This window comes from Trichosurus vulpecula, chromosome 8, assembly GCF_011100635.1.
Source record: "Trichosurus vulpecula isolate mTriVul1 chromosome 8, mTriVul1.pri, whole genome shotgun sequence".
In the NCBI taxonomy this organism is placed as follows: domain Eukaryota; kingdom Metazoa; phylum Chordata; class Mammalia; order Diprotodontia; family Phalangeridae; genus Trichosurus; species Trichosurus vulpecula.
Genome location: NC_050580.1, coordinates 10,172,689 through 10,195,619, shown reverse-complemented (window position 1 = coordinate 10,195,619; position 22,931 = coordinate 10,172,689). Strand labels below are relative to the sequence as shown.

The 22,931-nt window shown below is 50.2% G+C and overlaps 1 protein-coding gene across 3 annotated transcripts in view; it reads right to left on the bottom strand.

Annotated features, from left to right (window-relative positions):
• Window positions 1–22,931, bottom strand: part of DHX32 (DEAH-box helicase 32 (putative)) — a 60,652-nt gene that overhangs the window by 2,268 nt on the left and 35,453 nt on the right. For 2 of the 3 annotated variants that reach the window (XM_036734171.1, XM_036734170.1), the window contains 8 exons: window positions 22,048–22,241; window positions 18,539–18,911; window positions 15,556–15,801; window positions 14,126–14,225; window positions 13,879–14,037; window positions 2,326–2,517; window positions 1,473–1,604; window positions 619–806 (listed from right to left, as the gene is read on the bottom strand). In XM_036734171.1, the coding sequence (XP_036590066.1) occupies window positions 619–806; window positions 1,473–1,604; window positions 2,326–2,517; window positions 13,879–14,037; window positions 14,126–14,225; window positions 15,556–15,801; window positions 18,539–18,911; window positions 22,048–22,241 (1,584 nt within the window). The remainder of the gene's footprint in view (window positions 1–618; window positions 807–1,472; window positions 1,605–2,325; window positions 2,518–13,878; window positions 14,038–14,125; window positions 14,226–15,555; window positions 15,802–18,538; window positions 18,912–22,047; window positions 22,242–22,931) is intronic. The other variant, XM_036734172.1, reaches the window with a different exon arrangement.

Here is a 22,931-nt window from a genome sequence, read left to right as displayed (position 1 = left end):
TTCATCCCCACGTCCCATGTCACCAGCTCTGGTGGATGGCTTGGGTCCAGCACGTCCAAAACAGACCGTGTTCCTTTTCAGCACCGCTCCCTCCCCTTCTTACAGACTTCCTTTTTGCAGGCTCACAACTCAAGTCACTCTCCCACCCTTCCTCCCTCCCTCTACCCATCAGTCTGCCAGGGCTTGTCTTTCTGCTTCCAGAGTCTCAGGCCTGCCATCACCTCACCTAGGATTCATCTCCTGGCCTCCACTGCCTTCTCTACCTGTGAATCCTCGAGACGGCTCTGGCCATATTACCTCTGTACCTAAGAGGCAGCTAGAGGATGCAGTGGACACCGGGGGAGACAGGGGAGTCTGTCCTGGAGGAGCTGCCTCTCTCGGGGCTGGCTGGCAGCTCCCCTCAAGGGACCTCTGCTGCCTTAGCTGGCATATCCCAGCTCGGGTACCGGGGAGCACTATCTGAAACAGTGTCATTTTTTAAATTCTGTGGAAATAAGTGCACGAGCCTCTTTTCCTTGCCATCAGACCACTGGTAGAATCAGTGCAGCCCTGGGACCTGACGCCTATTTTCTCTTGGATGCCAGTGCCACTGACATGAAGCCAGCTGTGGAATCTTACTTGCATAAAGTAGCCAGCTACAAGGGCTTTCTTTATGTTCAGGGTGTTTTCCTTGGAGCCAAAGTCTGGTTCTGTGTAGGGGAGCTCGATCCGCCTGACGATGTCTAGGAGCTCCTCCCGGATGCTCTCTGCCATCCTGAGTGCCGAGGAGCTCAGGAGGTGATCGGCACACCATTTCTCCACACAGTCTGAGGGGAAAAGGGACAAGAGGCTATTGAGAAAAGATTTCAAGCAGCTGAGGCCAGGAGGAGCTAGGCCTGTGTCCGTGCCTGGTCCTTCCTGCTGGTCCTCCGACTGAAGGCAGGAGCTAGGATGTGGGTGGATCCTGGAGGAGTGGGGCAGAGATCTGTTCACAGCACCCTGAGATCAAACCTTGATCTGGGAAAGAATTGGGGACCTCTTTATAATGAATGAGGCCCTCAAGGACTCTAAATTCTCTTAATTTACATATTCTTAAACACCTGGAACACCTTTTCCTAAGTGAATTTTCTAACTGCTGATCTATGCAAATATCTAGCAGCTCTGCTGACATTCTTAGAATTGGGTCCCTATCACCCCTCCTCAGCTTGGCCCTCAAAACACTTTAGAATGTCACCCCTCCCCCTCTACATTCCCTCTGGGGGGACCCCAGAATTTGGCACCTCATCTCCAGCCTCCAGACCTCCATCCAGCAAGCACTGCCATCTCCAGGATGTCAGCTCCGTGTCTTAGGGGTGGGTTTGGTCACCCTCTGTACTTGGCACAGTCTCTGCACCAAGCAGATGGCTGCACTGCCTATGAATGACTTTTCTTGAATTTGGAAAAGGCCATGACAACTTGCCAGTGATTGGCTAAACTGCCCTGCACTCACTTACTCTCGCTGGTGTCCTGGTAAGCCTTGTACACATTGAGGAGAGTCAGGTGGTCACCTTCTGGGTGGGAGAGGTCCATCCTCCGCTGCCAGGCCTCCTCTGCTCCGGGGGACAGGGGCAGGAAGCAGTCAGGTGCTGCCCAATACACAATTTAAGAGACTCAACGTTCTCAGGGGACACAACTTCACACAACCACCCCAAATTCACCTGAGGCAGCCAGAGGAAGCCCCCACTGTGCGCAGAACACCACAGTGCCCAGCTCCAGGGAGCTCCATGACTGTGCATCACAGCACAGGGCATGGGGAAGGGGCTGCCCAACAGGCTGCACAAGGTGAATGATCCCAGAGTAATGGGTCGTGGTCCCTTCTTTCTCTTGGGCCTTTCAAAGACCTGCTCAGTACAATGATGCTGGCAAGGAGAATGGGGGAAAATGAAATCCTGGGGGGAGGAAGGCTGCAGGGGACAGGGTCAGAGGTCAGCCGGGCTTCTCGCTCTCAGGCCTAGGGTCACACTTTACTTCTATCAGTGAGTCAGAAGAAGATTGTCTGCTATCCCTTTTCTATGGCTCCTAAGACCGGCCTAAGGAGAGAGGCAGGGAAGCTTGTGATCTCTCTCTGTGGGAGGGGGAGGCCACAGCAGTTTACGATAAAGCCAAAAAAGGAAAACAGGCTGGGTATGTGTCTCCTTTCTGCTTAATGAAATGGCTCTTTTCTGCAGTATTCTTGCACTTTTGAAATTGCATCCATTACTAGCTTCCACGTTGACTTGTGACACTTGGCCCTTTGGGACAGCGCTGCCTTGGCTCCGGCGTCACCGGTGTGTGACTTGTCACGCAAACAAGGGGCTGCAGCTGTACCTGTTACCATGGCAGCGATGGTGAGCATTTCATCCACACAGTCAAATTCACAGGATGCTAAAATGGCCTTTGACAGCTTGGGATCCAGAGGAAACTCTGACATGATGATGCCAAATTCAGAGAGGTTCCCATCGTTATCCAGGGCTGCCAGATAGTCCAAGTCTTCTAAGGCCTGCATTAAGCTTTCTGGAGCTGGAAAACAAAAGAGGATCCTGCGTCACACCTGGCCAGGCCTGGCTCTCAGGGCAGAGAAGAGCTGCGCCCCAAATGATAAAGAGTCAGAGGATCTGAAGGGGCAGCCAGGTGGCGCAGGGGGTAGAGCACTGAGCTTGGAGTCAGAAAGACTTCTCTGGATGAGTTCAAATTCGGCCTCAGACACTGACTAGCTGTGTGACCCTGGGCTTTGCAAAACACTTTGCCCTGTTTGCCTCAGTTTCCTCACCTGTAAAATGACCCGGAGGAGGAAATGGCAAACCACTCCAGTATCTCTGCCAAGGAAACCCCAGAATGGGTCACAGAGTCAGACGTGACTGAAATGATCGGACAACAACAGGGTATGAACAGGCTCTTCTCAAAGAAGAAATCCAAACAGTTAACAGTCATCTGGAAAAATGCTCCAGGTCACTAATAATTAGAGAAATGCAAATGAAAACAACGCCGAGGTTCAGCTTCACGGCCGCTGGATTGGCATGGCAGCGTGGGGAGGGGCTGGTCACTGCCTCGGTGGCGCACCTGTGGCCTGGCCCCATCTGTACAGAGATATTTACGGCAGCTCTCTTGTGAGGGGATGGCGTGCCGTGGGTGTAAGGGAGGACCTTGAAAGGGCTCATGCAGAGTGAAGGGACACGGGCGGGTTTATCCAGTGACCCCAGACAGCTTGGGAAGGCTCAGAACTGGACCAGTGCAGTGACTGGCCAGCAAGGCCTGCCCTTCCACCCCGACTCAGGAGGACGTGCGGCGTGCACAGCGCTACGTGTGTTTCTGGATCTGGCCAATGCATGAATTTGTTTTGCTTCCCTCTATTTATTTGTTACAAAACTTTTTTTTTTTTTTCCCTTCCCCCCCCCCCCCCCATGATGGAGATGTGGGAAGGAGTGATGATAACTGACCGGGGAATTCTATAAAAAGACCCTTGACCAGTCATTGTAGAAAGTCAAGACTTTGAGCCTGAGGACCACAGAGGACACGGGGTCCTGGAGTGTTCACGCTGACCCAGAGCAAAGCCTTCCCAGTAGGATCGGAAGGGAAACAAGGATGCCCATTGTCACTGCCATTATTCAGTGCTGTATTAGAATGAGAGAAGAAAAGGAATGAAAAGAGGCAACCAGGAACTAAAACTCGCTCTTTGCAGATGATATGATGGTGTATGTACAGAACCCCGGAGAATCAACTGAAAAACTGGGTGAAAAAATTAACTACTTTAGCAATGCCGCTATAAAATAAACCCACACAAATCATTATTTCTATATACTACCAAAAAAAAAGTCAGGAAGAGAGAGAGAAATTCTATTTAAAATAACTGCAGACAACATTGAATACTTGGGAATCTGTCTGCCAAGACACTCAGGGACACAATCACAAAACACTTTTCACACAGATAAAGACATACCTAAACAACTAGAAGCTAGAAAACTAGAAAACCACTAACTGCTCACAGGTAGGCTGAACCAATACAATAAAAATGACAACTTGGCCCAAATGAATTTACTTGCTCAGGGCTACACCAATCACACTACCACAGAATGATTTTGTAAAGCTATAAAAAATAAGAGAATTCACCTGGAAGAAAGGCCAGAGATATCAAGGGACTCGGCAGGTCCAGATTTCAGTCTATATCACAAAACCATAATCATGAAAACCATCTTATACTAGCTAAGAAACAGAATGGTGGACCAGTGGAATAGGTCACATATGCAGTACACAGTGGTAAATGATTACAGCAGTCTAGTGTTGGATAAACCCAGAGATCCAAGCAAGAACTAGCTGTGTGACAAAAATTGGTAGGAAAACCGGAAAGCAGTTTGGAAGAAATTAGGCACAGACCAACATCGTACACCACACATCAAGATAAGCTCGAAATGGGTAAATGATTTAGATGTAGGGAACCTGCAGCCTCAGGGCCACATGTGGCCTTTTAGGTCCTTGGGTGGGGCCTTTTGACTGAGTCCAAGTTTTACAGAACAAATGCTTCTATTAAGGGGGTTTGTTCTGGGAAGTTTGGATTCAGTCAAAGGGCCCCACTAGAGGGCCACATGTGGCCTTGAGGCCCCAGGTTCCCCACCCCTGATTTAAACAGACATAAAGGGTAATATCATAAGCAAATTAAGGAAGTATGGAAAAAATTACCTGTAAGATCTGTGGATAAGGGAAGAATTTATGACCTAATAAGAGACAGCGGATCATGGGAAGAAAAATGGATAATTTGGATTACATGAAATTAAAAAGTAACAAAACTAATACAACCAAAATTAGGAGGAAAACAGGAAACTAAAGAAAAATTTACAGCAAGTTTCTCTGATAAAAGCCTTGTTTCTTAAATATGTAGGAAACTGATCCAAATTTATAAAAATATGAGTCACTCCCCAATTGACAAATGGTCAAGGGATATGATGGGCAGTTTTCAGAAGAAATCAAAGCTATCAACAGTGATATGAAAAAAATGCTCTAAAACTACTCATTAGAGAAATGCAAATTAAAACAACTCTAAGATACCAACCTCACACCCATCAGACTGGGCAAGCATAGTAGAAAATGAAAATTGACAGATGCTGGAGAGAATGTGGAAAAATCAGGATGCTAATGTGCTGCTGGTGGAATTGTGAACTGACCCAACCGTTCTGGAGAGCAATTTGGAACTATGCTCAAAGGCTACAAAACTGTATAAGCTTTGATCCAGAAATACTCCTGCTAGGTCTATATTCCAAAGAGATCATAAAAAAGGGAAAAGGACTCACGTGCAGAAAATATTTATAGCAGCTCTTTTTATGGTGGCAAAGAACTGGAAATTGAACAGATGCCCATCAATTGGGAAATGGCTGAACAAGTTGTGGTATATCAATCATGATGGAATCCCATTGTGCTATAAGCAATGATGAGCAGGATGGTTTTAGAAAAAGCCAGAAAGATTTACAGGAACTGATGCAAAGTGAAGTGAGCAGAGCCAGAACATTACACAGTAACAGCAGGGCTGTACAGTGATCAGCTGTGTATGACTTAGGTCTTCTCAGCAACACAAAGATCCAAGACAATTCCAAAGGACTCATGATGAAAAATGCCATCTGCCTCCAGAGAGAGAACTGATGAATTCTGAGTGCAGAACTCCAAGTGCGGACTTTTTTTTTCCACTTTCTTTTTCTTTTTGTATGAGTTTTCTTTTGCAACATAGTTAATACGGAAATTTATCTTGCACGACTTCACATGTAAAAGTGATATATTGCTTGCATTCTCAAAGGGTGGGGAAGGGTTAGGAGGAAGAGAATTTGGAATTCAAAATTTTAAAAAATGAATGTTAAAAATTTTTCACATGTAATTGTAAAATATTTAATGAAGCAAATAAATATTTTTTTTTAAAAAGCTAACCCAAGGCCAGCCCAGAGGAAGAGAAGCCCCTCTCCGTGGGGTGGGTCATGGGTGGCCTGCCTCGAGGAATGCTCTGCAGGACTCACATGAAAACAGGCCTGGTCTGGAGACAGGAGCCTGAGAGAATAGAGTTGCTCTGTACAGGAGCTATGGAGGGAAGATGGGCCCACTGAACCTCTGTCGGCTCATCTGGTCTGCTGTGCAACTGGGCAGCCCTGACTCAGGTCTGAGTTAGCAAAGCTCTCCACAGAATGGCCCAGGGACAAAAGGGAGAAGTAGGCAGAGGACACTGAGCCCAGTTTATCCCAGTCTCTGGCTCTCAGGCTCCACAGCAGCAGAACCAGTGATGTGGCTTTACTTTAGTCTCTGACTCTTCAGTTACCAACAGAAGTCCATTTTGGGGAGAGTTCAAGGCAGCTGCCAAGCACGGGGGTGGGGAGAGGAGAAACTCAAAACTGTGAGAAACTGAAGCATCTGTTTTGTCTTCCTTCTGTGAAGGACAGATTGAATTTCTACTGTGTTCTCCTTTATTCTTGCAGAATGCTGTAGCAGCTTGGGAAAGGAGCAGGCCAACACTGTTTAGAATGGATGCTTTAAACTCCAAGCCTGGTTGGGCCATCCCTGTCCAGCAGCAGGATGGGGTCTTCTCACTGGGCCCACTCATACATGAAGCCTCCTGCCCCAAGAAGCCTTTTCTCTGGGAGGAAAAGTATTTGGACAGTGAGAGGGGAATGACACTGGGAATCTAGAGGGCCCAGAGTTAGTGGGGTGTCAGGAGGTCACAGCTGCCATGCCAGGAGCGGCCCTGGATGGACAGAAGGCTGTTGGCCTTACAGGGGTCTGAGCTCCCGAGTGGGTGGCCACCTGGGCGCTTGGCAATCTCAACAGTGCTGGGACTGCCCTCCTAAGATCAACGGCAAGAGTTAGCCCTGGGGGGGTGTTTCACTTGAGCAAGGACAAGCTAATTAACAAACCTAGGTTATGCTGTGCAAGGCGCCATGACAGAGAGGGAGAAAAAAAAGAAATTTCTTGCCTTATATACTCAGATTTTAAGCCTCCTTCCAAAGCCAGCCCATACAATCCCCTCTTTAAACCTAGCAGAGACTCATTAAAGAGCCCAGGTGATGCTTCTCCTTAAATGAAAACCAATGGACACAGAGCCAGCACATCCAAGCTGAGGGGGCAGTCTGAGGCCTCCCCTGGAAGCCTGCACAAGGGCAGCCTGGGGGATGGAGGGGCTTCAAAGCACCAAGAGGCCACTGTCCGGGCATTTCTTCTGTTTGAGGTGGTTTCCCACCAAGCCACAAAGCTCCGCTTCCAAGTTGTTTATCAGCTCTTTCCTTCCACAGCATCAACTTTTGTCTGGGAAAGGACAGCAATGAAACCTCCACTCTAGCACAGATTGTGGGCCTGGCCCTATGACCTTCCTCCAGGTATCATGTATTATGTATTATGGGAGAAACATCTCCTTTGAGTTCATAGAGTAGGCTGCTGCTACTGAATAAATTTATCACAAAGCGGAATTATTGAGGTAAAAACCCAGCCTTTATTATGCTGAAGCACAGGTGTGGGAGGTAGAAAGACAACCCTGAGCCAAGATTGGAATTTCTTTGTCACAGACAGAGAAGGGATTTTTTTTTAAGCACACTACAATCTTGTTGGCTTCTTGCGCCATACAGGTCACACGGACCTGGCCAGCAGTTTCATTATCTCATGCTTCCTTCAATTAAGGTTGAGCAGACTAAGTTAGAACAAATCAGTAGACAGATTCAAACAAGAAGCATCTGCAAAATTCTGCATTCACAGAACTACGGGTCTACACTCTAGAGAACTCACAACAGGCTGACTGAGGGAAGGGCTCACATGTCACAAAGATACCCAAAAGCTTGGCATCAGGGAAGTTCTTCCACAAACAAAAGCTTTTTGGGAGGTTTTAAAGACCTCATTTCAGGAATGCCAAAAGCATGACTTTAATACTGTTGTTTCATGATTCAGGTTTAAGGTGAGATTAATATTAACAGAAAACAGGCTTCGGTTAACCAAAATGTTCTAGGAGGAATGGCGTAATAAGATGAAAGAATAAAAGGAAAATGAACAATTCTCATCACCAATGGGTTCTCTACCTCAATGCTGCTGAAGGAGCCTCTGGGGCTAAAGGAACTCCTGTCTCAGGCTCCATAACATGGTGGATGGGTCCAGTCCAGGGGCACTAAGGGTGCCTGTAAGCCAGGCTCTTACTCCTCTGTCTTCCCACCCAAAAGGAAGGCTATCAGAAAATCTTTTTCCTAGGTCTGTATGGTGAAAATACATGTATTATCACTGGGGCCACACTGAGTCCCAGAGCTGGGGTGCATTTCAGAGAGGGGTAAACTAAGGCAGCCTAGGGCAGTGACATCCCTACCATTTATACGATGCTAGCAGTTCTGTTCAGCTCTCTGACTCACCAAGTGCTGAGAATGTCACTGCTCCAATCCAGAACCCAACGGCTCTCTATTACCACCAGACCAAACACCAACCTGACTGTGGCATTTCGTGCCCTTTAGAACCCGGATCCAATCTGCCTTTTCAGCCTCACACTCCTTGGCCCTGCCTGACTGGGCCTTTCTGCTACTCCTGCCATGTGAAAGCCTTTCTGGAGCTTCCCTCCTCCCCAGACCTACCTTGTCATTATTCTGCGAGTGTGTGTGTGTGTGTGTGTGTCTCCACAGTCGTGGTGGCTGCCCTAAGACAAGGTAAACTCTCTGAGGGCAGCAGCCACTTCCTTTGTCCGTATCATCAAACACTAGCACAGGGCCTGACTGACTGTGAATGAGGTTGGGTCGGCTCTGGGCTTCTCACATGGAAGGTGACACCAAATGGCTTTTTCAGTCTTGTTTCAGCCTTCTTCTTCAGCCCCTTCAATGACTGCATGAAATAGGACAAAAAGTTTAGGGATCTAACTTCCTGTCCCTTAGTGTCCTTCCTCCGTGGGGCTGCTGGCAACGAGTCACACAACTGGCCTGTGGACATGAGGCCCAATGAACGCAGGGCCAGGCGCAAGCAGCCGGCCACTTCCCTGGCCTGTTCTATTTATTAGCATGCCTTGTATAACTCTGGATGTATTCTGTGTGCTCATAAGCTTTATCAGGGCTATCTGGTGGCTTCTAAGTGAGCAGACAGAGTCCTCTAGTAGCCCCACAAATCACATTTTTCATTCTGTTACAGAGGACTCTAAAAGACCCTGATTACTGGATAAAAACAAAGATGTCCCTATCTGGGATTTGTATGAATTCAATTAATGGCCTTTGGCCCAGTTACGCCAAATCCATTTTCCTATGGTTCACAAATCCTGAAAAGGGTAACAAGTTTGCTGCATTTGCTTATTTCAATTATAACTTGAATTAAACGCAGCAGCTGCAAGCATGACCTGTTTTTTGCTTGTAAAATGATGAGTTAGAATTAATCCACAGCATTTTCCTCCAGCACAGCATAAATGGTTGTATGAGTACAACTTGTAGACAAAGCCCCACAGAACTGTTCACCCAACAATCCTGCTTCCCTGGCTATCTGCGACAATCTTGTGGCAGTCAAAGCTGGCTGGAGTGAAGCACAAGAATGGATTTTAGAAGGAAAAGAGACTAACTGTACTGCGGCATGGCCCACTGGCTTCCTGGGGGCCGTGGTGGCCAGCCTTGTGGAGGTGGCTAAAGAGGACCCTACCTCTGGGCTCTGGAAAGCATTCCTATGGGTCTCTGCCGTCAGGAGATGGGTCCTCCTTCTTGGAAGAGGAATGTCCTATCTCTGCAGTACATGGGGCTGAAAAGCCTTTTTAAAAATCAGACAGATTTCTTTGGGGGGACAAAGCCTATCTAACATGCCCAGGAGCCTGGGCCAATCCAATGGGCCAGTGAGAGGACAAAAAGCCAAGCCCTCAGATGCTCTATTAGCTCTAAGTGTTTTTAAAAAAGTCAGGCAGAAAAGACTATTTGTATCATTTCCCTCAGGACTTTGATCAAGGGCTAATTTTCAATGGGGGCAGTGGGAATGGAAAGGAAGGGAGGAAAGGAAGGAGAAAGAGAGAAAAAGGAAAGACACAAAGAAGAGAGAGGATAGTCGTGTCAAGTTAGTGTAGGAGCAGGACAGAGTCTGATTTCACAGAAGCCGAAGGAGGCGATCAACAGCGCTACGTACTGAGCGGCCAAGGAGGATACTGCCTGAGAGGTGTCACAGTGCTGGCTCAAGCCCAGCACCCACAACACAACACATCCCCCCCGCTACCTCACTGCCGAGAGGTCAGAAAGGACAGAGGAGGACGGGCCGGGAGTCAGAGATGCTGTGGGGTACTCATCTAAGCCTCCATTTTCCTCATGTGTAAAATGGGGATGTGTGCCCTGTTATGAAGACCAAATGAATGACTGCTTTATGAGTGCTCTGTGAACTGCCAAGCGCTGTCTGATGATTCCAGCTGTTGGCATCCAGTCCAGGCTGATGCATCCACGCAACCTTTCCAAACTCAGCCTGTGACTTCCCGCTCTATTCTTAAAGTGTAGATGACAAAAAGAGCTCCTGAGATGCCTCGATAGTTCTAGAGGTCAGGAGGCACCTCCATCTTCACCTTTACCTTTCCATCACATTCCCAGGTCTTCCTCTCCTCTTGGGCTGAATCCCAGGGTTCCTGGGCAAACCCAGCATGCCCACCATTCTGCTCTCTGTGCTTGACCCCCCTTCAGCAAACAGAGCCTGGGGCCAGGCTGGGGCCCTGTCTGAGGAGGGAGGTCCACAGGCTGTGGCAGAGGAAGGTGCTCGGCTCCCACAGCTCTGATGCATCAAGATCTACGACAACCCTGGGACGTAGGCCTGGAGGATGGGATCATTCCTATGTTACAGGCCCAGAGACACGAGGTGCGTCTCCCATATCAGAGCTGGCATTTGGTCTCAGATCTCCATGAGGCTCTTTTCCCACGATGTCTCCCTAGATGCTCCAGTCTAGGCAGATGCCTGGTGACATTGTGAACGTGTGCTGCTGATGGTGGCCCTGGGGAACCCAGTCTCCGTGACCATTTGGGGGTATAACGCTTTCTTCTGGGGAGTAAATCGTTACCACCAAAACATAAGAACCAGGAGGCAGATACTGGAAACAGGAAAGTTCAATAGGAAATATGCCAGGGAGCTTGGAGGAGCTTGAGGCAGAATCACAGTCATGGCAGTCCACTGCCTGCTTTGGGAGGATGAAATGCTCTTATCAAGCCAGGTCAAGGCCTGAAAGTCAGTCCCTGTGTGGAGCAGACGGTTTTCTGCTGCAGCAGCCATGACACCTGGAGGTGGCAGTCAAGGCCTCCATGCCTTTATCACCTGGGAGCCCCTCAGAGCCAGGCAGGGCAATTCTGTAGGATGTGAGCCAGCTGGCTTCCCCTCCTGAACTGACTACTCTGACGAAGGGAAGGGATGGGAGAGAAAGGGAGGGTAGAGGGGAGGAGGGAGGGAGGAGAGGGGAGGGAAAGGGAGGGTAGAAGGGAGGAGAGAGGGAGGAGAGGGAACATACATTGGGTTCCTTTGGCTCTATTCCTGGGGGACACAGCATGACTTCTTGAGATGTTCATCCTTGTTTACACATCCAGTGTATCCAAGAACGTATTTGTTTGCTCTCCTGGGGTGAGGAAGGCTTCTAGTGTCCCCAGGGACAATCGGTGCATGGGCAGTGGAGGAGCCCCAGACCTGAGCTGGAAGATCCTCTGTCACTTCCTAATCGCGTGATTGGGCCAGAAAGCCTTGTAGGCCCCTTCCACCTCTGAATCTGGAACACCATCCACCTGCATTTCGGCCTCTTTCTCTGCAGAGCAGGTTTGTGTGTGGGGGGCAGTCCTTGATGCCCTCGGGCACAGCTCAGGGGCCTTGGGCCTCCCAGGACAGTTCCATCCTCCTCTTTGTTGGCTACAAGGATGAGCTGACTTTGGGATGGACACTCCCTTCCCAGCCTCTCCTCCACCTCCCTCAGCAACCTCTTGAGAAGATCCTCCTCTCACCAAGGACAGCGTGCCCCAAAGCTTATCTTAGAAGGAATTTCTAGCCTTTATGTCCTGGTCCCCTAGTGAATCTTATCACCCCCTTCTCAGCAGAATGGTTTCAAATGCATAAAACAAAGCACGTAGGATTACAAAGGAAAAATTGAGCTGAAATATAATTATCAAAAAACATTTTTAGATCAACTCCCAGGGACCTGCTCTAGAACAAGACACCCTTTTCAATCACTGTTAGTTGCCAGAAAAAAGTTCAAAATTCCGAAAGAAAAAAAGTAGCAAAAGGGCATAAAATGGATGGTTTTGCCTTAACTTCACATCCTCTGCTTATATTTATGCTTGTATTTTCTTTAGGGGAAAGGCTTGCCTTTTTAATAGAGTAGCCATCTTTCAAAAGTCACCCTCCTCGAAACTCATTACCAAAAAATACACAATTAAACAAAGTTGCAATGATTGGTGCCCGCCCACGGACGTGCCGGTTCGCCCCTTGGAGCACCCAGCATCTCTCCCAGAAGAAGGAAGCATTTTATCATGTTCTCCAGGACCAAGACTGGTCGATGCAATAAGCCTGACCTCGGCTGCATCTGCACAGCGCTCACTTCCATTAGCATCATTATGGTGTCTTTTTGCCGGGTCTCCCGTGCACTGCATTTTCAGAGACTTACTGGAGACCGCCTGGTGTAGCAGGGGCAGGAGATGGCTCCACAGGAACGCTGTGCGCATTCTGGCACGTCCCACTGGCTCACAGAGAGAGGGAATCCCAAGGCCACCCGGCCCTCCCCAAGCTGTTCCAGCACTTATGTGATGGTCACTGCCCACCTCAGGCCCTGGCGGGAAGGGGAAAGCTTGAGCCCACCTTTGCGCTGACCCACACATCTAGGAGGTAGGATTCTGAGTAAGTGCTCACCACTTCATGACTCAGCCCCTTGGCCAATCCAAGAGATGAACTTCCTTTCAAACAAAGAAATTGGGACAAAACGAGACCCAGGAGGCACAGCCACTCTGGGTCCCAACGCTGGACTTCTGGCTGGTGGGTCTGGGTAGTAAAAGGGGTAGTTCCATTTTTCGGGAGCCGGACAGCCGAGTGAGCACCTTTGTCAACCTGGCTAAAGAAGCCCCAAGAGCTCGAGTCTTCTCTGACAAGCAGACCTTCCCTGCAGCTGTGCCAGTGCATCCTTGGCCTCCTGGGGGCTGCAGTGGGTTAAGAACATCTGACCTGTACCCCAGAGGCCCTCATGCCTTTATTTGATTTTTAAAGAAGAGTGCCTGAGCAGGAGGGCCCTTCAGATACATTCTAAAGCCAATCATTCTCTCTATTAAATCAGTAGTTGCTCAAAGGGCAGTCACTTAAGGAGAAAGGTTAGGTCACTCTGGGAGTGCCCTTACTCCAGGTACCTTACACACTCCATGGGGCGAGCTCTCAGGCTGGTGGGACAGGCCACCCTGTCCCGTGGGGTGGAACTGCCTGCCTTGGCTCTCCCCACATACCTTTTCTTGGGAATTCTGGTGGTTTTCAGTAAGGACGCAAGCCCTAGAGAGGTGACGCCCCAGTGTGGGCAGGTACGCTGCCTAGGAGGCCGTGAGCACTTCTAGAAGGACTCTCAGGTGAGTAGAAATTCTTCCTATGGGAAAAACTGCCCATGCTTGTCACAAAACCTTCACCTTGTGTTTGAAGTGTTGACTTTCTTTGGATAAAGTTTGCCTGAACCATAAGAAAGGCTGTAACAGTGCCTGGGGGGCTCCTGAGCACACAGATCAGACCCAACAACGTACTCCCCAGCAGGGAGACACCCTCCTAGTCCCTGAATACTGATGGCACAATTTCTCCCTTGCCCCCGGCAGTGTCCCCGAGGCAGTCAGTTCACCAGGATCAGGTTATTCCCTCAGTTAAAAACAAGAGCGGCGTACAAAACGCTGGCAATAAGACAGACGGACTGCACTGGGCGCCTTGCCCGCACTGCCATGTTAAATGCACTACCTGGTCTGCTCAGGAAGTCACAGTGGCCCAAGCCTGCGATATCGATCCTCTTCAGGAAAAGGACCAGGCTTGTCAGGTTGGCCTCTTGTAATTCTGGGGCCTTCAATGGCTTCATGTCCCTGCAGATAAACTCTTCAGAGTACAGACGGAACAGTTTGCCTGGAAGATATCAGAGAAAACGCCTCTGCTGCCTCTGCCCAGCCCCTGCCACGTGTTCTCATGCCCCTGGCTCCAGAGCCCCGGCTACCTGAGGAAGATGCGCCCAGGATCTGCTTGCGGATGTCGGCCTGGCTCCTGCTGATGGGCTGCAGGACGAGGGAGCTGGCTCTGATTCTAGGCCTGTAGACCTAAAAGGAGACACAGCATCTTGAGCATCAGCTAAGGCAAGGGGGAGCAGGCCCCAAGGGGCACTTCATGGAGCCACAGCTACTCACCAGTCACTTCTACTGGCCCCATGTGCCAAGGACAAGTCCTTGGAGCAATGGTCCTACAGGCCCTAGGGAACCTTGACACGTTGGGATTAAACAGGAAGGTCTGGCCTTTCCCTTCTCCTTGGGGAGTCAGGACCAGATCCTCCCCTGGGACACAGAGGCAGGAGGACGAGCAGGCCTCACTCGGCTTCCCCAACATTCTGGCAGAGTCGGCATTAACTGCAGTGGATTTTGTAGCCAATTGCAGAAAGATGTTCCAGGGATTTTTTCACAACACTCTGAGGCACAGAGGCTGTTGGACCCTGGGCAGTCTGCGAACCTCTCAGACAACTCCCTAAGACTCTCAGGTGCAGAGAACATGCCAATCTGCACTGGGAGAGGGACTTTCCTCACCTGGGAGTGACCTATCCAAGCACTGAGTTTGAAGGTGGGCTATTTTAGGTGAGAAGTTATATCTCTGAGTTGTTGTTCTTTCTTTTCTTTGCTGAGATTCAGACTGATTTCAGGAGAGCTCAGCTCTTCTCTGCCTTGAGAGTCACATTACTTTTGCCTGGGGGTAGCGAGGAACCCTGTCAGGTGCCCTGAAGGGACTCTGTGCCTGGCACACAGTGCTTAATAAAGGTTTGCATCATCGAATGGAAGAACAGGTTGATTTTCTAGAGGAGAGATGCTCTTCCTCTCAGAACACCTCTGCATCCCCAGTTTGCTGCCAAAGCAGGTGGCCCCAGCCCCAGTTCCGGCAGGTTCAGTGGGTACCCGGGTTCCTGGCAGGCTTGATGGGGGGGGGCCCAGTGGGGAGAAACAAAAAGCTAAGGCAAGAAGATGGTACCAGCCATGACATGGAAGAGGGCACAGATCAGGTGGCTGACGCCTTTAGGGGAGACATTGATGATGTCACCAAAGGAGTTACAACCACCATGTCTCCAGAGACAGAGCTGCTTGAGAAGTGGGAAACACACCTGGTTAACCAGTCCATTAGCCAAGGCAAAGATGCCCTGGTGAAGGAACACTGTCCATGGTTTGTTGAGTGGGTACATGTCTTCCCTCACAGCTTTTCTCTTTGAGATCTCAAACACCCCAGGCAGCTTATCCCTAGGTCATAGAGAAGGCTCAGCTGGTGACCTGGTTTCTGCCTGTGGCTTGAGCCTAGTTATAGAAGGTCCGGGACCTCTTAGCTCCTTGCTAGGCCTGACCTCCCTGCCTCTCTGACAAAGGCTCCATTCCTGGACCTGTGGCATGAACTCACCTTTCTCCTCTCCAGCCCCACGTCAATCACAAACCGGACTGAGCTGCCCCGGAGCAGGGTCTCTCCCGAGCTGGTCGTTAACACCACTTTTCTTTGGTAAACTTGGCTTCTTTTTTCTGTGTCTTCATTTGGCTTGAACAGGAGGCATCTTTCTTTTGGATATAAAGGGGCGACAATCAACTCCCCAAGATCTGGGTTTAAGTTAGAGCTTTCTTGACAGACAATTTCATGGACTTTTTCAATTTCCTAGAGTCAAAAATAATACAATCTATGAACAAAAGAATCAGTTCAATTCACAATCATTACTAGAGTATTTCTTTTAATTACGTGAAATAATAATCCCACAGCGTTTAACACAGATGGAAGAGAACGCTTGTGGTTGGGACCACTCAGGTGTATCTATCAGCTCTGAAAAAAGGGCAAAGAAAGTATAAGGAGAGAAACCCCGTCTGAGGGCAGACTTGGCTGAGGCTGGCCAACTACATGCCATTGTCTTCTCCAGGATAGAGGGCCCCCCTTGGAGACACACACTGCTGGCCTTTTGGCCTTGTTCTGAGCCGACTCTTCTGGCTCCTCGTGGCCATCACCGAGCCACCTCGAGGGAAAGGTACAAGACCTCAGTGTGTTATGAATCACGGGGCGGCCTCCAGAATTTCTGTCTAGTGTGTTCTCAGAGCAGGTGCTCTATCTGGGTCACTGTGGAAAAGACTCTGCTGGCCTAGATAGGCAGTAAAATGTCCTAAATGCACTAAGGCGTGCAGAAGAGTGCTTGGTGCTTTTTATAACTGGTATGGCTCAACTAGATAGGACTGCTTATTTTTGGAAAGGTTGGAACGTCAAATACATTTTTGTGAAGGAATAAAAGTGAATGTGCAAGAAATTAGACAATTATGCAAAACACAAAATAGGTAGAAATTCCTAGTAAGAAAGAATCCTGCTTCTAAGGCATGAGCTCTTTAAATCTCAAGAGAAAAATATGTTCTTTAAAATGTAAGATTTTCATTTAAAAAAATAACTTTTGTTTGCCACAATTCCTCTCTCCTTAAGGAGTCAGCAAAGTGCCCGCTCCTGGAGCCATCCTCTGCCTCTTCGTCCCAAGGTGAGAGCCCAAAGGCCCTCTCGGCTCCATCCCTGCCTCCCTCCCTCCATTCTGCCTCCTCCTTGGGCATAACCAGGTGTAGGTTGGAAAGAGCCCATCCTCTAATCCAGCTCACTCCCGGGTCCAGAGATGAGGACGGACAGGCTCAAGGTGACAGAATGAGAAGAGCCAGAGCCAGAATTCAAACCCAGGTCCCAGCTATAAACGCCAGTGTGACATGGAGCTTCAGTTACTCATCTGTAGAGCGGGAATACTGCCCCTAGAACCTTCCCGGCTGCGGGGCTGCACTCAGCACCACCATCACTGCAGAAACGATTAGAAATGTCAGGGTTGTTACCCACAGTTTGGCTGAGCCTCACAATGGCCTTGGGAAGCAGAGGTCTATTAAGATCAGCTGTTTGATCCTCCGAGGCTGCGAGAGGCACAATGATATGAACTTGGATACTCCTGACTCTATTTCCAGCACTGGCCCCCATGGCCCCCAGCCGCCTCTGTTACTGTTGTAGGAATCTGGACAGCCGCTGCATTTTCATGACGGCAGGTCAGTGCTGCAGCGCTCAGCTCCAAGCCAGGCACTGCGCTGCACAAATACAGTCTTATCCGATCCTCACCATAACCCTACGGAAGCAGGTGCTATCACTGAGGAAAACAGAGTTAAGTGACTTGTCCAGGGTCCCACAGCTAGGAGGCATCTGAGGCTGGATTTGAACTCAGCTCTCTATCCACTGCCCCAGTATCTGCTACTGGAAAACCTCACAGCTGGGTGGGAAGGTCTCTGCCCAGAAACTTGGCAAGAACTTCTTTGTGAAAAGGTGAAGCTGCTAACCTTGGGACAACAATTCTCATGTAGGGTGGTGTTCAGAATACAGGTGAGCCGCCCGCCCCCATGCTGCCTTACCAATTACGGAAGAATTATTAATCTAGCCGCCAGGGTCACACTGTACTCTAATGGTCCTAAGACAGCTCCCCGACAAGCAATGAGGCTGGCCAGGGCACTGACCGGGCCACCTATGGGACCTGGCTCTATCCACGTGGCCACATGGACCTCTGATACGGGTGGTGCCATTGGCTGCTCTGTAACAGGTTGGGGGTTAGAGCTTCACTTGATCTGTCTCTATCACGCTCCTTACTCTGTACCAGGAAAGCCCTGTCTCTGCTTTAAGGATGTTCATTCCACCCAGAGATGATGCAAGGTGGGTTTGTCCTGCTTCCTTAATTCCTGCTTTTCTCCTAAACCCAGGCCGTGGCCCACTTCCTCATCTCCAGTACTTTCCTTAGACTCTTCCTGAGTACCTAAGACCACACAGCCACAAAGACTGGGGGAAAATGACCTCAGAGTAAGGAAGCTCTACCTCACACCCACCCAGGCGAGCGTCATCAAAACTACCAAACGGCTGCCTTTGGTGCACACGGCCATCCAAAGAGAAGAAAGAAAGCCCAAATCCCAGGAAAATGCCCCAAAATGTGAATGCTCGTAGCACCAAGTCATGGATGTTTTCAATGCAGACCGGAACCAGCCTATTGCAAAGTAAAGGCTTTGACCAATTACCAAGATTCTCTGGTTTGCTCAGACCACCAGTGGGTTTCCAGCACACACCTCTACCACCTCAATCTTGGGCTCATTTTCACTGATTTCTTTCAAACGCTCCCCTGCCCCCCAACTCTTGGTTGGCAGACAGAGCGCGGACCATGTTGTACCGGCTTGGGATGTCGGGCAGCTCTGGGCAGCATTAAGCTTCTCCCTCTCTCAGATCCTTTTAAAGGACAGAAAAGGGGCATGACCCGATTCACTGGGGCTTGTGATTATCAGGGAGCTCCTGGCCAGAGGTCCCCAAGCCAAGGGGCTTCCTGGCTCCCGCTGTGTTCTGGCTAAGTGTCACTTACTTGCTCACAGGCCAAAAAGGCTGCGATGTCACCCTTCTCTCCGGTGTGATGGATTTCAAAGATCAGCTGAATAACAGACACCAGGTGGTCTTTGGGGGCCGCACACAGGTGCACCACCTCCACAGGGAAGCTGTTCCTCACTTCAATGTGAGGTACGTTCCCATAGTAAGAATTGAGCTTGCTGACCAGGGGAGGAGAGGTGAGAATGACAAGCTTCAGCTCGGGCCTCGCCAGTAAGACGTCCTTCAAGAGGCCAAGTAACACGTCCGTCGAGACGCTCCTTTCGTGCACATCATCCAGAATGATGACCCCATAGCAACCCAGAAAAGGAACAGACATCATTTCTCTTTGCAAGATCTCATCTGTGCAGTACCTGGGCAGAGGAGACACGAGTGAGCACGCTTCCCATATGTGCGGCACGGCACACGGCAGGTGTCCATGCTCGCCCACCTGCTGAGGTCCGGAGGCAAATCCCTCCAAAGCCAGGCTCCCCTCCAGCCCCATGGGTTCCTTTTCTTCCATGGTGTTAACTCAAGGTTCTGCACTCCAGGGGTGTCCTGGGGGGGTCAGCCTGATGTCCTCTCTATGGCAGGGCCCCTGGTCAGTAATCACATCTTTAGTCCCATACAAACACATGCCTCATTTCCATGAACAGACAGTTATGGAGGTATAGACTAGGATCTGTCCAAACCATTCCCGACCCTTGGCCCTTGCTGGGGAATCCAAGGCCTGCGTGGGAAGCAGGATTCTTTTAATCCCGAAATTCAGGTTACTGATTTTTGCTTCCCAATTTACCTCCTCCTAGCTTCCTGGGTTTGTTGGCTAAGCCATGTTCACAATCTACACGTGGAAGGCCTCCTAAACCCACGTCTGTGACTCTGGACGCACTGCCCTTCAGCGTTTTTTAAGCTTTAGGAGAATTTAGAAAGGCTGTGTAGATAACCAGTAGCGAGCCACTCCTAGGGTCAGCAAGACTTGGGTTCAAGCCCCTCCTTGGAAACATAACCACTGTGTGACCCTGCCTGGGCAAGTGACTGACTGTCTCTCTGCTCTAGGCAACTCTCAAGAAGCTAAGTGCCACGGAGGGTGCTGACCTGCACTGGTGGAGGGAGTCTCCTCACCTGGGAGGTCTCTGTAGTAAAGAAATCCCAGGCCCATTCCCTAGAAAGAACATTTCTTTCTTTCTTTTTTGAAACTTGTACAGAATTATCAATGACGAAGGACAAAGCAAGCTAAAAGATGAGAAAAACCTGGCCATTTCAGACAACAAAAGCAGGACCAAGAGACCTGAGGCAGAGGCCCTTTCTAGCTGGTCACCAGCATCTCCCAGGATCCCTCTCAGTAATGGGATGGACCATCTCTGCAGGGTTCCTGGCTGCTTACTGGCTGGAAGAGCCCCTGGTCTGGCTAGGCACAGCGTGGCCACTCACTCAACCCTTGTTCCATACGTTTTTCAGTTTAACCTTCCTAAGATCAGAGGATCACAGGGGACCCTAAGAGATGATCTAATCCAGGCCCCTCATTTTACAGAGGCCCGGAGAATGCCATGAGTCAGCCTCCCAGGCTCAGCAGACTTCTTCCCTAACTCTTATCCTACAAACCCTCTTGGATTAGTAAAGGTGTAACAATCACTTCATCGGTTTTACATTTTCTTTGCACATTTTGTGCTGTTGACCCCTTTCTGTTTTCTTTACAAATCCCTCCTTAGACATCTTCTTAACAAACAAATCATGGCTCTTGTTTTGTCTTCTAATTTCGCTGTCTTTTAAATTATTCCCATCTAGCAACCTCCAAATGCCCTGGCCTGTTCTCCATTACCTGGATGAGGGAGAGGCAATGCTGGGGTGCCTGGTGATGCCCTGGGGCAGAGCACTGAGGAGGGGCAAATGTAGAATCTTACAACTGGGGTCCGAAAGTCAGGTTTACAAGTAGTTACTACACCAGGGAAAAGCCCTGGGGACTTGGGCTGCCTGCAGGAGGAGCAAACAACACCCCCTTCCCCTCCCCCACTGGGAGAATTCCTCCCTCACACTCAGACCAGGACCCTCTGTCTAATGAAGATCATCACATGTTTACAAAAATAGAATCCTTTTACAGGGTTATCAGCCCCCTCACCCCAAGGATGCTTTGAGCATATTTAAAATTGTTTAATTATGTATTCTAAAAGAATGGGAATATTGGGGAAAAGGAGAGGGGAGGAACCTTGACTCGCTGGTGAGGAAGCTCTCTCTTCCAATCCAGGATGGGCCCCTGGGGTACTGAGAAGGGCCATGACTTCCCCACCCTCCTCCCTGGCTTTGAGGGGTAGCTCTGTACCCATCATGCCAGCACCAACAATCTCCAAGCACCCAGTGAAGGCCCTCCCCATGTGCCCCTGCCTGTCCTTCCTGCCCATCCCCATTGTCTCCCTGCGCAGCAGGCCTGGCATGGTGTGAGGGGCTTGGGCTACAAGGAAAGCAGTGTGGTGGGATGGGGGAGTCCCTGGGCCCTCCTCACCTCTGCCCTCATGTCCTCGACGTTCTGATTTCACAGCAGTGCAGAGGGGAGGGGGCAGGGAAGGCCTGCACCAGAGTCCCAGCTCTGACACTTGTGATGGGGGATAGGGGGGCAAAACTCTGCTCTGAGGTCTGTAAAAAAAAGGGGCTGAGGCCACATGTCCTAGTGGGGAGGGGGAGCATTTTTCTGAGATCCTTTCAAAGTTTAAAAAAATTCCCTCTAAGCTAGAGGCCCTTCCTTCTGAACAACAGAAATGTCATCTTTTCCCCAGAAGCAGCTAGGCACAGTGCAAAAACCCACTAGCTTTATGGTCACTGGAGCTGAGCTCCAAAGCCCCCTCTGCTCCCTGGGTTTCAGTTTCTGAAGAGAAGGGTCCTTTTCCACCCTGAGTCAATGATCCTCTGATGCTCAGACCCTCAGCCCAGTCATGGTAACGACACGTGTCTGGTGCCTGACCAAACACAGGGCACGCGGAGGCTCTGACTTCTACTGTCCCCAACCCACTCTGGAGAAGGAGACCCTGTGGCTCGGAAGGAATGAGGACAATGCCTCAGTGGAGCATTTGGATCCTACTCAGCAGCCCAGCAGTCGGGAGCCCTATTTAAAAACCTGACTGAGCAACCCTTTCCTGGGCACCTCCTCTCCAGAGAGAAGCAATGGTGGATAGAGGGATTGAGTTGGGCCTGCCTGCAGGTGGGCATGCTGCAGACCACTCATGCGTGGTCCGAAATGTCCTGCATGTGCCAGAGATTCCCTCCTTGCATGCCTTTCTACAGGGGCATGCACACCAAAGTGGCAACTGGAGAAGGGGAGGCAGCAAGTAGAAATTCAGGGAAGAAATCTCTGTTCTAGTGCATTCTCCCGGCTTAAAGGGGCCTGAGCAAAACAGCGTGTGCGGGCACGTGCGTGTGCGTCCCACAGCCACCTTGCTGCAGCTCTGGCTGGGACAGCGCCAGGAACACAGACGCCGGCCTCCTGCTGAGGCCGAGGGAGAAAGCAGAACGGGCACAAACCTCAGGATGGTTTCACTGGTACAGCAGTTTTCAAAAGGAATGGCATAGCCAACTTCGTGTCCTAAGATGACGTCCATTTCATCGGCGACCCGCAGAGCGAGCTGGATAGCGGTCTGCTTGTGCACCTGCGCGCACACCACACCCCCGTGCTGGTAACGGGTGGAGAGACAATATTCGGCACACCACTGAGGCACCTGGAGGGAAGAGGAAGAGGAGACAGACCATCAGGTGCTGCTATATTAGGGGGTCACTGGCCTCAGCTCCACAGAAGATCCCTGAGCACCTGCTACACATGCAGCCAGTGGCGTCGACACCTCAGTTTAAATGACCCAGAACAGCGGGGCTCTGGGAGCTCATAATCTCTTCAGACAACAAGCAGGCCCTTACTATGTGTGTGACGGTGGGGGATGAGTCCTCAGGTTCACACTAGCAGACAAGCAGAAAAGCCCAGCCCCCAGAATGTAACAAAGGGCATATGAGATACAGATACTGAAGGATTAAGAGATCTCAGGGGGAAGGCAAGAGCAGCTGCCAGGCCCAGGAGAGGCCTCCTGCACAGGGTGGGCTGTGAGCCGAGTCCCAGAGGTGAGGAGGGGGAGCACGCCAGCCAACAAAGGGACAAACACACAGCATCTGAAAGCAGCAGACAGGGATCAACTAGGTGTTCTGTTGGGCCTGAGCAAGGAGAGAAGATTTCCAAGGAGGGCCCATGGAGGCAGAACCAGGAAGAGCTTCCTGGAGGAGGTGGCCTCTGCCTGGGGCCTTGGAGAACACCTAGGCGACCAGTGGGCAAATCCCAGCACGTGCCCAGAGGATGGGAGGTGGGGTCCCACCCCATCCACCTGTCGGGGCCTAGAGTGTGCAGAGGTGACATCCCCAGGATG